This window comes from Microplitis mediator, chromosome 6 (genome assembly GCF_029852145.1).
Source record: "Microplitis mediator isolate UGA2020A chromosome 6, iyMicMedi2.1, whole genome shotgun sequence".
Classification (NCBI taxonomy): Eukaryota; Metazoa; Arthropoda; class Insecta; order Hymenoptera; family Braconidae; genus Microplitis; species Microplitis mediator.
In genome coordinates, this window is record NC_079974.1 from 10,773,901 (window position 1) to 10,788,841 (window position 14,941).

Below are 14,941 nucleotides of genomic sequence, written 5' to 3' on the forward strand. Positions count from 1 at the left end.
TCACAATATATATATAAGATATAACGCGTCATTCTCCAACGATAGTGTCCACAATTCTACACCGATCTTAATGAAAATCAATATACTTATTCTATGGACGATTACCTCGGATGAGTTCGAAGATGAGCCAATTCGGCCAATAAGTTTAAAAGTTATGGTTAATTAAAATTTTGGAAAATTTTCAAAAAAAATTTGTTTACCGATTTAACTGGATGTAACTTTTAAACGGAAAGAGATAGCTTATTTTCGCTCGTTCGCCTTAAACTTTCACTATACAACTCATTGACTCAACAATTTTTTCTAATAAATCAATGGTTTTAAAAAATTTATAAAATATTATAAAAATTATTTTTACGCAGGTTGTCACTTTGATGATAGCTAGAATTTCAAACCGATCGCCCTGAAACTTGATATGCCGGTTTTGTGGGTGACTACCGTGATCGAGTTCGAAAATGAGCTCAATCGGTCAAAGAGTTTAGAAATGATAGCATTTAAAAATTTTCAAAATGTCAAAAATTTATATTTTTACTTGTTTTTCTTCAATATCTTTTGAATGTGATAACTTATCGACTTTCTATGAAGTTCATCTGAAAGCTCTTCAAATAAGCTTTAATTTTAATGCCTATATATGTGCCTTGATCAATGAAATTATTCATCTTACCACTCATTAAATGAAATTTTGCTATTGCATTGGTTCTCCTACTTTTAGTAGATTTTATAGGAATATAACTATTGTATTTATTAGTAAATTCATGAAACTGCATGAATTCAGATTATTGCTGTGAAATTAATATTTATTTAAAAGGTTGAAATAATCAAATAATGAGAAATTTACTTCCATTTCGGCTGCCGAATGGCCTTTTTCTGGTTTAAATCCACTTGCCAATTAGTGTTACACATGAAAAAGAATATGAAATTTGAAAGAACCGCAACAACTAATGTATTAGTAGTATTTGATTAAATTATTATTAATTGTTTTATCTCACTATAAAACAACTCTTTATAACAGATTTTCAAATTTATGTTTTAGCTCTCAAACACTCACCATCAAAAAGAAAAAGTATAAGTCGGCCATTGCGATCTCTGGAAGGGGATCTTGATGTCACTGGTAAGTAAAATCTATACAGTTCATCCCAGCAACAATTTTATTCCAAGTTTTGTTAATATCTTTTTCTTGTACAACTATGCATTACAAAAGGTAATGGCGTTTGACCTATGATGATCGTACCAGTCTAGGATTTTTTTAATCCTCATTTCTTTTAGTCCTTGTTTTTTTTTCAAAGGTAACTGCAGAAAAAAACGTATTTATTTTAAATACGCTGCGTATAATGCATTGTCCATTATTTTTTGACATAATTTTGCACATTTTTATGTTTGAACTTTTCAATTTCGTGAATTGATTATTACGAAAACTAACTTCACATATGAATACCTATAAGTGAAAAAAGCATTGTTTAATATAAGACATTAGTATTATTAATGATTCTTGAATATATGGTGGTTTAGTTATCGCGCCAACTGGAAGTACAGCAAAGTATACTACATCATCTTCAAAGCTTGGTGAGTCATCTGCTACAAAGTCTTTATTCGTTAAGCATTATAATTAGTGTGTTGCTATTTCTTGAATTACGTGAAAACTAGATAATTTAGGGTATGTTGACGTGAAAAAATAATTATCGCGTTATCATGCAATTCATTCATAGCGATGATTATTGCGTGCTATATTAATTAATAATTTTAATCAATCTCTTGTTATTTTTGTCATTTCCATTTCAATCATACGGACATCTTCATTATCTAATGGTCGATGATAATAAATAAACCTAATGCTAGTAGAAGAAACTTTAAGTATCGGTGATTCGATAAACACTTTGAATGAAGTACCTGTTGCAACTTCAACACCTATAAATTTACCAACAACACTAACAACATCAGATGGTGTAACTTCATTGCCGTCTCTTGCTCTAACTTCAACATTACGTGCTAGTTATCCAGCAGTTTTAAAGGGCAGAACTGCAGCTAGTCCGCCTGTCCCTAATTTGACACCGTCTGGAAAAACACCTCCACCTGTACCACCTAGAGGTACCCGTAAAAAAAATGAAGATCATCGAGGTGGAAATATTTCTTCGTCTTCTTCTACATCCGGTCGAGGTGACAACATTATCGCGAGTAGATTGCATGATAAAAAAAATGATTAATTTATAACGAGAAAATAATTCTCGAATACCATTTTCGTCGTTATTGCACGTATCTAATTTATGTTATTTACCTGTTTTAATTTTTTGCATGCTGCTGATCCCTCTCTATACTTTGAATGAAAAGTTATTCACAACTATGAAAAAGTTCGGAAACCCAAAAGTGCACGCCTCATAACGCTCATTTAATTTTGAAGTTAAAATAAATTGTATTGGTGAATTATAGAGTAAAACTAATGAAAAATTTTTTGCTGCTGTCACGCCACTGTTTATGTCAACATTTGACGTTAAAGGATTGAAGGAAATTGAAAAAGAGGTGTCCAAAAACCCGTCTGGGTGCGGCACCAGTAAAAGGCCCATGATAGAACACATATATTTATATATATATATATATATATATATATATATATATATATAAATATACACATAGAAAAACAACACGCATGTGCGTTTGTTAAGACGAATGCCCATACATATTTAGGCTGAAAATGAAAGAAAATGTGATTTGATTGTTCATTACACTGTTAGAAGTATTTATTTGAGCCAAATAAGATTTATTAATAGTTAATAAATGATTTATTAAATGAGATTTCTTTGAGCCAAATAAGCCATTTCTTAATAGTTAATAAATGGCTTATTTGAATAGAAAGAAATGACACATGAAGTTAAGGTTATAAACTTTGAATGGAATGAGTGTGATTGTTAGTAAAAATTTATTATAATATTTCATTTTTTTTATATCTTTTGCAGAATAATTTTTATCTTCAATTAACATTAATTGTGTGTATTATTTTCTTTAAAAAAATAAAATTAAACAGTCCTATAAACTATTTGTCATAACCTTACTTAATTTACTTCATGTATCATTTCTTTCTATTCAAATAAGCCATTTATTAACTATTAAGAAATGGCTTATTTGGCCCAAATAAATATCATTTAATAAATCATTTATTAACTATTAATAACTATTTATTTGGCTCAAATAAATACTTCTAACAGTGTAATTATAATTAAGCGACATAAAGTTAAGTAGCTATTTTCAACAGCAGATCCTTCTTGGGCAAAACGAGTCTTTAAAAAAAAAAAAAAAAAAGAGTTAAATAATGGAATTTTTATCAAGATATCGAGTTTTCAAGCTACAAAATTTTTTTACTGCTTCACGGGATATTTTTTTCAGTTTATTTGAGTGATTTTCTCGTTTCTATTGCCCTAAAGTAGTTTTTGAAAATTTCCGAAATAATTTCTATTACAGTATCCGTACAATGGTACCTAATTCGAGATTGTTCTGTGTACTCATAAGACGATAATAACAGAAATAGTTGTAGAAAAGAGGCGAAACAAATTTTTCGATAGTAAAGCACTCTCTAAAGCTTCTAATTATGAGTCGTGCAATGAGCTTTTCATAAAAAATGATAAGACTACTTATACTAAACAAGTTAATAACTCACATTTAAAATGGATTAGTTCCTGTTGATATAAAGAGTATAAAATAACGAATCATTTTTTTTTTACCTAAATACGCAATCAGTCAAATCTCAATAACAATCAATTACACTGATCTAGAAAAAAAATTTATTTTTCCTTCCTCTTAATTTTCATATATGATAATAATTGATACCCCTGAATTGTTATTTAAAAAAAAATATTTACTACCTATATTTTTTGTGTAATGTTTATTTTTTCTAAAAATATGTTATTTTTTAACACAAATTACAACCAAACAGTTATAGTAGTAAAAATAATCTTCAAAAAAGTTATATAGTTCAAAAGTTGAAGCAGCAACATTGTCAGTATCTCTACTGGATAATATAATTCTAACGGTTCCGTAACTAAATATCCGAAGACAAAATAACCGCAGACAAAAAACCACACGACAAAATAACCGGACGACAAAATATCCGAGGTCAAAATAACCGCACGACAAAATATCCGCGGACAAAATAACCGCGGGCCAAACATCCTCACGACAAAATAACCACAAGATATAATATCCGCGCGATAAAATTTACCGGAAGAACTCAATCAGTTGACGGAGCAACCGTGATAAAATAACTGTACGGTCAAATATCAGTTGCAAAAAAATCGTCGAATCGATATATTTGAATAACTAATTAATAATGATTGATTAGGAATAATCAAGCAAGTTTTGACAAGTTTTATTATTGAAGTATACAATAATAATTTTTATATATAACAATATTATTAATGATCTGCAAATATAATGATCTAATGACAAAAAATATTTTAATTCATAAATACAATCAAATTATCGAGTATACATTTGTCATGATTAAATTACATTTCAATATTCATTTATGACCATTGTGTGTGTGCGATTACAAAAAGGCCATTCGGCAGCCAAAATAGAAGTAGATTTCTCATTATTTAATTTTTTTCACTGTTCAAATGAAAGTTAATAATGAAATAAAATTTTTTTTACATTTTCTTAAAAATTCTCGAGGTGATAAAACAAAAAAATCAAAAAATTATAAGTATAATGCCAAAAATTGAAGCTAACTAAATGAGCTTCAGAAGAATTTTTGATGATAATGCACTATATGTTTTGATTTGACGTTATTTAAAGATACGTATGCATATATTCAAACTATCGGACCAATGGTATTCCGGACCCTATTCGAAAAATTATGATAGATAAGGACAAAGGCGATAATTTGCTTTCAATAAAATCTACTAATAAAATATTCTAAGATTAAAAATTGATTGTGATACATCAAAGTGTCATACTTGAAATTAGTACTAATATTTGAAATAAAAAGCCTATTAGAATATCAAACGACGAGTAGATATAGAGAATATTATCGGTTCCATGCGTTTTGAGCACCTGACAAAATATCTCTAGACAAAATATCCCCAGTTTTGTGTCAGATTTTTTGGCTTTTTTCACTATTTTTGCTTTCTTTTCATGGGGATATTTTGTCCGGAGATATTTTGTCGGGGATATTTTCTCGGGGATATTTTGTCAGGTGCTCAAAACGCCTGATACCAATATTATCATCATAACTAATGTTAATCTTGTTATTGATATATCATATCATTTATACACTTTCGATAAAACAAAATTGTATACACCCACTGAATTGAGATGTTTGGATTTTATAAGTGTCACACTGCGATAATATGAATTTGAGTAGCTCCATGAATGTACTAAGAAGTAGGAGAACTAATGCAATAGCAAAATTTCATTGAATGAATGGTAAAATAAGTAATTTCAGTGGTCTAGGCATGTATATAGGCATGAAAATTAAAGCTTATTTGAAGAGCTTTCAGATGAATTTGATATAAAGTCGATAAGTTATCACATTCAAAAGATATTGAAGGAAGAATAAGTAAAAACATTAATTTTGGACATTTTGAAAATTTTGAAATGCTATAACTTCTAAACTAATAGACCGATTGAGCTCATTTTCCAACTTGAACAAGTTAGTCACCCACAAAATACGTGTACTAAGTTTCAAGGTGATCGGTTTGAAATTGTGGCTATAATCAAAGTGAAAACCTGCATAGAATTAGTTTTTATAATATTTTGTAAATGTTCAAAACCATTTATCTACTAGAAAAAATGGTCAAATCAATGAGCTGTATAGTTAAAACTGTAGGCAATCGAACGAGCTTTCACATAGAATAAACGAAAATAAGCTATCTCTCTCCGTTTAGAAGTTACATCCAGTTACAGTGGCAAACAAATTTTTTTTGAAAATTTTACAAAATGTCAATTAACCATAACTTCTAAACTTATTGGCCGAATTGGCTCATCTTCGAACTCATCCAAGGTAATCGTCCATAGAATAAGTATACTAAGTTTCATTAAGATCGGTGTAAAATTGCGGACGCTATCATTGGAGAACGGCGCGTTATATTATGTATATATATGTAAATACATACATAAACTTTTGAACTGAATGTATTTCCTGACACAGCTCGTCGAGCTGAGTTTAGAGGTAGCAAAATTTTTCGAAAATTCCATCATGAGGACAAATACAATGGTTAGCTTTTAATGAAATCTACTAAAAATGTACCGACACACTTAAAAGTATGAAAAATAGCGCCCTTTTTTCACGAACTCTGTGTGTGTGCAATTACAAAAATATTCCCACACACAAAAAAGCTGTGAAAAATCGCGCCGTTTTTTCACGAATTTGGTGTGTGTGTGATTATAAAAATATGACCATTACCTTATAAACTTTTCTTAAGAATATTTTGTCGTGTGATTATTTTTTCCGAGGATATTTTGTCATTTGGTTATTTTGTCAGCGGATATTTTGTCGTGAGGATGTTTTGTCCGCGGTTATTTTGTCCGCGGATATTTTGTTGCGCGGATATTTTGTCCGGGATATTTTTTCGCGGTTATTTTTTCCGCGGATATGTAGTAGCGGCACTAGGGTGCTTCGTTTGAGATGACTATTTTTCTTTTCCAAGTCCCATGTCAAAATATCATTGTACACATTGAAAAAAAAATTCTCACCAAAGATAAGCTCTTAATTTTAGTTTTAAGTACTCGCTAAATGAATTTAAAATTTCCCCATTTGATTCACACGTAAATTTTAATTTTATTTTTTCAATTATCTATAGCTTAACGGCATTTCAAGGTATCTGATCGACCATAGGTGGAAATCACAGAGGAATCGTTCTTCTTTGAAAGTGCTTGTAGCTAATTTATGTTTTGTAACCGACCTCACCGGTAAAAAATCTTCAAGCCAATTTTTTCTCAAATTTCATGGTTTCTTTTATTTTACTTACAAACCATTAACTTTACGACAAAATTGTACAGGACTTTTTTTGTAGAGAATTTTATTTCCTATAAAAAAAGTTATGTAAGCCATTACTGTAGAGCTAGTAGTTTTCGAGATATATCCAATTAAACATCTCAAAATTTTAAAAATCGCTGTTTTATCCAAGATTTTAGTACTTTTTGATAAAATTATGGTCGAAGAAATATATAACATATCCTGGTTAATCTATCATCAAAAATATGTCATGTAAAACGTAACTGTCTCCTACTACATTTCCTCGGTCTTTTCTTCACTTAATCCAATCGCCTCTGTTTGACCATCGGAAGCTTCTTTAATTACTTTCTCTCTCAGTACAAAGATAATTGTTTCATACTTTTCATATTTACACATGAATGTGTAATAAGTATTTTTATATTTTGTTCTTATACATTGTTTGTGTTTTCAGCAATGATTTTGCCAAAAAGTAATAAAATCTTGGATAAAACAGCGATTTTTAAAATTTTGAGATGTTTAATTGGATTTATCTCAAAAACTACTAGCTCTACAGTTATGGCTTACACAACTTTTTTTGTAGGAAATAAAATTCTCTACAAAAATAGTCCTGTACAATTTTATCGTAAAGTTAATGGTTTGTAAGTAAAATAAAAGAAACCATGAAATTTGAGAAAAAATTGGCTTGAAGATTTTTTACCAGTGAGGTCGGTTACAAAACATAAATTAGCTACAAGCACTTTCAAAGAGGAACGATTCCTCTGTGATTTCCACCTATGGCTGATAATATATCTTGAAATGCCGTTGAGCTATAGATAATTGAAAAAATAAAATTAAAATTTACGTGTGAATCAAATGGGAAAATTTTAAATTCATTTAGCGAGTACTTAAAATTAAAATTAAGAGCTTATCTTTGGTGAGACTTTTTTTTTTATTGTGTACAATGATATTTTGACATGGGACTTGGAAAAAAAAAATAGTCATCTCAAACGAAGCACCCTAAGCGGCACCAATTCTAACTACTTGGTAGCTTTTTTCCTTTTCATTTTATCATTTGGAGTTTCGCGGTAAATCGACCAACAAAATTCAGCAAGCCTTCCTTCTGATCATTTTCCATTGTAGAGTTTTTCCGTGTGCAATATATCAATGAAACCTTTCACCATGTTCATTTGATATGGCACGAAAGGTTTTTGAGGGAAAAAATCAAAGTGTGATTGTAAAAAATGGATTTTGAGAGACAGGTTGCATTTTAGAGCTCTATAAGCACTAAGAAGTTCTTGAATAATTTTTTTGTAGTTCCAGCATTTCTATTTCCGAGAAAACCATAGCACACTTCTACAAAAGCGGTCCATGCTCTTTTTTCTACTTTGTTCAACTTAGTAATGAAAATTACGTCCGTCATAAGCTCTCGTCTTGTAGGCCTACGAAAATCCCTTCTTTGAATTTTGCGTCGTTGATTCGGGGCACTTTTGTCTTAAGGTATTGAAAGCCTTCGCCATCGTTGGGAGCTTTCTTTGTAAATTTTTTTTTCTCGCACATGTGCAGATCAAGATGCGCACTGGTTCTGCGCATATTTGTTTTCAGCGCCAGAATTAAAAAAAATATTTATGAAAATTAATTAAAATTTTTTCTAAGATAGTACATCAGCGCTATCAGTAATCTTTGATCAAGTTACAATTGAAAACTTACCCTGACAATAATATCTCATTTGTAAAAAATATTTATAACTAATTTCGCTTTGATAATAGTTAATAATAAATCAAGGACATATTCGTCAACCCGATTTATAAAAAAGAAATTGCTTATGATTTTTTTAAATATTGTCAACTATAATTATAAACATACCCAAGTAAACAAATCTTAAGAACAATAATAATTTATCTCGAAATTTATTAAACTATTAAATTCAACACTTAAGTGTACTAATTTATTAGTGTACACTTAAGTGTACTAATATTACTAATCTCTATAATTTCTTCAAATGAACTTTCTGTAGTATCAACATCCATACTTTCAAGTGGGAAATTATTCGAAAATTTTTATAATTATAGCTGATGTTATTTTAAAAAATGATTTTAAAAACTCTGAAAACTGCCTGACCCTGCGGGGCTGCCCTAAAACTTCCCGCTATTTTCTAGCTCTGAAGCTTGAAAATAGTATCGTTAATATACCTTTGAGCTCTTCAAGCTCAAAAATTGTTATGTCGGACTTTCCATCCCGAAAATTCAAGTAATAAACAATAACAAACAAAAAATAAAGAACTAAATCGTTGTTTTTTTCTATCTTACATCAGTAATAGTTTTGGTAATAATGAACTGATTTTGACGTTTAATAAGGCATTTGGCACAATTTTTTGACCTCTACATTAAAAATAAAATTTTGAAACATTTGATGAATGATATTATGAGTTATTTGGGAAAAAATAAAAAAAATCGTTGTTTTTTTTTCATTTTTAATCACCAATATTTTATGAAATAATGAACCGATTTTCGACGTTTCAAGTGATATTTGACGCAGTATTTTGACCGCTGATGTTAAAAAAATATTTTATAATTTAGCTCAACAATTTTAATTTATTAGTAAATGATACTTTTTCGAAATTCTTTCGACAACGGTTTCTCTTCAACTAATGAACCGATTTTAATGGTTGCGGTAGCATTCGACGCGGCTAATATTTTACACCTGATGAGATTTTAGAATCAATCTACCGAGCACGTTACAAGTTATCCGAAAAAAATTTTTTTGAAAAAATTTTATTTTTGGAATATCTCCGAATGTGATGTACCAATTATGCTTATTTTTTAAAAAATTGTTGGAATTGATAAGCTGCTCCAAACGGAATCTCGAAAAGCTAAATCGGTACATCCGTTCGAAAGTCACAGAATATTTACATACATACATCCTTACGTACATACAGACATAAGCTCGGACATCACCTTGAAATTAATCAGAATAGCTTCCTAGAACCTCGAAACGTCAAGATCTATTAGAGATTCAACTTTCAAATATCGGACCGAAACCAATAACTTCCCTTTTTTTGAAAATTTTCGATTCTCTTAGCGGGAAGTTGAAAATTTTTTTCATTAACGGGGTCGACGAATATGTCTTTAATTTATTATCAACAATCATCGAAGCGAAATTAATAATGAATATATTTTACAAATGAGATATTATTGTCAGGGTGAGTTTTCAATTGTAACTTGATCAAAGATTACTGATAGCGCTGATGTACTATTTTAGAAAAATTTGAATCAATTTTCATAAATATTTTTTCAAATTCTGGCACTTAAAACAAATATGCGCAGAACCAGTATGCATCGTGATCCGCGCATGCGCGAGAAAAAAAGATTTCCAAGGAAAGCACCCGGTGTTCATGGCTTTAACAAAGTTTTTCATGAGACCTAGCTTAATATAAAGTGGTGACAGAAACATTTTTTCACTTGACACTAAAAGTTTCTCAGATACATTCTTGAGTCCAGAAATTAAACTCGCTCTTTGGGGAAATTTTTTGCTTTGTAATGTTTATTTCTTGCGTGACTGTCCCATTTACATAAAAAACAACAAAACTTTGTATATCCTCTTTGTAATCCGGCTAACATTGTTACAACTTTTAGGTCAGCACAAATGTTCCACAAGACTTTAGAATATTTCATTTTTTCTAGTAATATTCTCATTCCGTAGTTTTCTTTCATATTTTCTGCATGTGTGAGGAGGACTGATGGGTATTTATTACTACTATGAAGTAAAATGGCTTTCAAACTGATTTTAGACGCATTAGTAGAAAGTCGCCATTCTTTAGATTTTTCAGGAAAACCCAATTCTTGAAGAAGTCCTCCAGCATCATTACAAACTCTAAATCATCGTATTTGGTAAAATTACTCATAAAGTCTTCTTGTCTCGTACGAAAATATGAGACTCTTGTATTTTTGTCCAATAAATTCTATTGTTTTAATCTTAACCCGAGTAATTGAGCCTTAGATTTTGAGAGGGCTAAATCTCGAACAAGATCATTTAACTCAGACTGCTCGAGAAGATAAGGCTCTTTTGATGGACTTAAAGATTCAGATAAAGTATATAAAGATGAAGAAGTACTTGTAGAAAAGTAACTCGATTAAGTCTGTATGTAAAAATTATTTTCATTATTCATCAGTTCGTTACTTTTTGGAGGTGCAGAAGGTAAAGAGTCTTAGCTGTGAGGAACTAGTTTCCTTGCAGATGGAATGTTGGGATGTATGATTATATTTTTATTTTTTTTCGAAAATTCTTGTGTCATCGTCATGCAGAAGTAGCGATCGTTTTCATGGTTTTGAGGTTCCTTTCAAATCATCGGCGTGGTAAATAACATAGATTTGTGACTTCCTTCAAGCCAACCTCTTAGCGTTCTTGAGCAACTATTACGACAAATTTTTATCTTTCATCGATAGAAAATCCAAGGGAAAATTGATAAGCTCTTCTCACCAGAGTAGTTATTGCATTTTGTTGAAATTTAAAAGTAAATTCACCACAAATGTGGCAAAAAGAGTCTGCTGAATTTTTGTAGGTTCTTGGCATTTTATAACCTAAAATGAAATAAAGTTTACCATAAAACCTTTTTGAAGTTTCCACTGCATATTTTATTTTTACTTTGTATTTAAGAAAAGACATAAATTATAACTACAGGTATAAATGTTGTGCTAAACTTACCGATAAACGTATCCGTCGGTAAATTAAAAATTTTATTTAATAAGGAATAACGTATTATCGAATGGAATCATTGCATAATGTGCTGGAAGATCTTGAAAGTAATAATAAAATAGTGTTATCAGCTTTTCGCTGAAAAAATTCTAATTAAAGAAATAATAAAAATTGCATTTAGTAAGTTTTTCAACAATCGAATTTTTAAGGCAACGGGTCTTGCTACTGAGGCTGGATTAGTACACGAAAGCGTCAGCCCGTTTTAATAAAACGGAAAAAAATATTAATAATTCAGAGGATAAATTACGGGACTAGATTTGGAGTGAGAATGTAAACACAAAGCGTAATGACAGCTACAAAAACCTTATAAAATAAAATTGTAATAAATAATCATCACTAAGAAATATCTAAAACAATATTAACTAGTTCCGCGGGAAAAAATGATCAGACCTGATCAGACATGAAAAATGACTGGGCATGATCAGATCTGATCAGGTATGTTCATGCCTATTCACGCCTATCTGTGTAAAAAATTTCACATGAAAAATGGCCCTATATAATTATGTATAATTATACATAATTATACATCTATAAAAATTTAAAAAAAAAAATTCGGGCGTGTGCAGGGTTCAAACCATAGACCTCGTGCTTGAAAGTTTGACCCGCTACCCGTTGACTTAAGAGATTGACTTGACAAGTGGGTTTCATATAAACTTCAAGTAACAAAAGTCTTATACATGATAGATCCTTAGTCAAAAAAATTTGACATCTAATTTATTGATCATTAATTATTGAAATATAGTTGCATAAAATTACACACTTATCCAAAAAATTGAAGGAACAAAAAAATTTTATAAATTTTTTAGTGATTTTTGGAAGGCTGTATTTTCGTGAAAAATATTCGTATCGAAAAAACAAAAAAAGCAAATTGAAGCTTGAAATCTCTAGTTGAAAGTTCAAAAAAAATTTTCGAAAAGCGAGCTAGAACAATAATTTTTTTACGTTTTATTCAGTTTTTTTTTTTCATTTTTCAGAAAATTTTTTTTTTCTCTTTACCTTACAATTACTGAATAATTAACGTGAAAATGAAAGAAAATCCAAAAAAAATTGATTTTTTCATTTCGATAATGATTACACAAATTAAGGAACAAAACTTGTTCCTTTAATTGTTTTGTAAAACTTTGAGCAATCGGCCCGGACAAACGGTTCAATGGATCAATCTGAAAATTTTCAGGGTTTTTGAGGGTACGTTAAGCTGTAAAAGTACCTGGCAACATTATTTTTTTATCGATATGTGCAGAGTAGCGATGAGTTGACTAAAAAACTAGAAAACGGCCATTTTTTAAGGGTTTTTTTAAATGGATATCAAGGATGAAAAAAAATTTTTTTCTGAAACAATCGAAAATAGAGCTTGTAGGGAATTCATTTAAGTTTCTTGAACTGCCCTTTAAATTACTGTGCGGCCAATATTTGCTGAGATATCAATAATCAAAGACAAATGGATCCTTTTTCATTTGAAGGCTGATCTCTCAGCAGCAAATTGTCGTACAGAGAACCAAAAAAAAAAATCTGTCTATCGGTTGACCCTGCGGGCCAGCCCCAAAACTTCCCGCTGTTTTCGAGCTCCTTGAGCTCGAAAACATTGTTGTGGATGCATTTTCGAGCTCTTCGAGCTCGAAAATACTTTTGTGTGCCATTGTTTTTGAAAAAAAACCGATGTTAGCATTTCTTTCTCCCACGATATCTCACGAACGAATTGACCGATTTTGATGGTTGAGGTGGCAATCGGCGTATTTTATTGAGTTCTAGAGCTGAGAAAATTTTGAAATTGTTCGGTTCAGTTGTTTCAAAGATATTCGCAAAAAACCGTTTTTTACCACTTCTTTTGCCCGCGATAACTCTCGAACGAATTATCCGATTGAGATGGCTAAGGCGGCAATCGACGCGTTTTATCAAGTTCTAGAGCTGATTAGATTTTGGAGTTGATCGTATAAGTCGTTTCTGAGAAATCAATAAAAAACCAAAAAAAAAAATTTTTTTAATTCTTATTCTTTGTATAACTTGTAAACTACATGATCGATTTACCCCAAAATCTAATCAAGACTAAGTTTTGGTGAGCTCTTTCGATCGCCACCAAGTACGTTCAAATCGGTTCATCCGTTCCAAAGATATCGTCGGACAAAAAAAAGTTCACACACACACACACACACACACACACACACACACACGCGCGGACGTCCATCCGGGAATAGTCAGAATAGTTTCTTAGGACCTCAAAACGTCGACATCTGATGAAAACTCGATTTTCGAAAATCGGACCGAAACCAATAACTTCCCTTTCTTGAAAATTTGCAATTTTCTTAGCGGGAAGTTAAAAAGCAAATTGTAGCTGAATAAATTTCCTAAACGAGCCATAAATTCGTTTTTTTGGAAAAATTTTTCCCGGCCCCGTAGACCTAAAAAACAAAACCAAAAAATTTAGAAAAATTTTGTCTCGACCTTTTTCTTATGGTTCCGCAAAAACCGTGGCTCAAAAAAATATTTTGCTGGAAGATCTTTAAACTAGGGATTTCAAGCTTTAATTTACTTTCTTTGTTTTTTCGATACGAATATTTTTCACGAAAATACAGCCGTCCAAAAATCACTAAAAAATTTATAAAATTTTTATTTTCTTTCAATTTTTTGGATAAGTATTTATAGAGGGGAGCCACTGTGGCAGTATAGTGAACACACGTATTTGTTCTTGTTACTCGATTCTTAAAGTTTTTGCGAGTTTGTAGCAAGCTGGAAATTGTATCTATTAATTGCATCAATAAGAAGGAATTTTAATAATAAAAACCAATTTATAAATTGTGGTCAGTTTTTAGTGCATCTATGAAAGAATAAAAGCATAAAGTTTATTGGACTGGTCTTGAGGTTATGGTATGCAGGAGGAATTGTATAAGTAGGGAGGGTTAACACCAAAGAGAAATCAGAAAAGGCAGCAGAAGGGCGGCCTGGTAACATTAACCAGCTGCCCGGCAAATTTGGAAGGAAAAGAGGCTGATAGTCCTAAGAAAAAGAGAGGACGTCCTAGTAAAGATCCTCTGTTTCAGGTCAAGGCAGATAATACTAAAAGTAGAGTACGTAAAAGGAAACGATTTTGGAAGGCTGAAGACAAGTTACAATTAACAAAAGTCAAGAAAGACGGATTTAATCATAATTTTTTTTTCTGTCGGATGAGCGAAAAATAGTTATTCCGAACATGTTCTCCTTTGGTGCTATAAGTAGTGGATCGTCTAATGGCGCTGATGTCAATGGTAAATTAACAATGGAGGACATAATGGTGGA

General features: G+C 30.8%; 1 protein-coding gene across 11 annotated transcripts in view; it reads left to right on the top strand.

Annotated features, from left to right (window-relative positions):
- LOC130669381 (phosphatidylinositol 4-phosphate 5-kinase type-1 alpha) overlaps positions 1-14,941 on the top strand; it is a 350,783-nt gene that overhangs the window by 130,995 nt on the left and 204,847 nt on the right. For 7 of the 11 annotated variants that reach the window (XR_008990168.1, XR_008990171.1, XR_008990169.1 and 4 more), the window contains 3 exons: positions 1,031-1,108; positions 1,507-1,560; positions 1,834-2,151. Coding sequence is in view for 4 of the 11 variants with exons in the window: in XM_057472248.1 (XP_057328231.1) it covers positions 1,031-1,108; positions 1,507-1,560; positions 1,834-2,151 (450 nt within the window). In the remaining 7 variants the exon portion in view is untranslated. The remainder of the gene's footprint in view (positions 1-1,030; positions 1,109-1,506; positions 1,561-1,833; positions 2,152-14,941) is intronic. The other 4 variants (XR_008990173.1, XR_008990174.1, XR_008990170.1 and 1 more) reach the window with 3 other exon arrangements.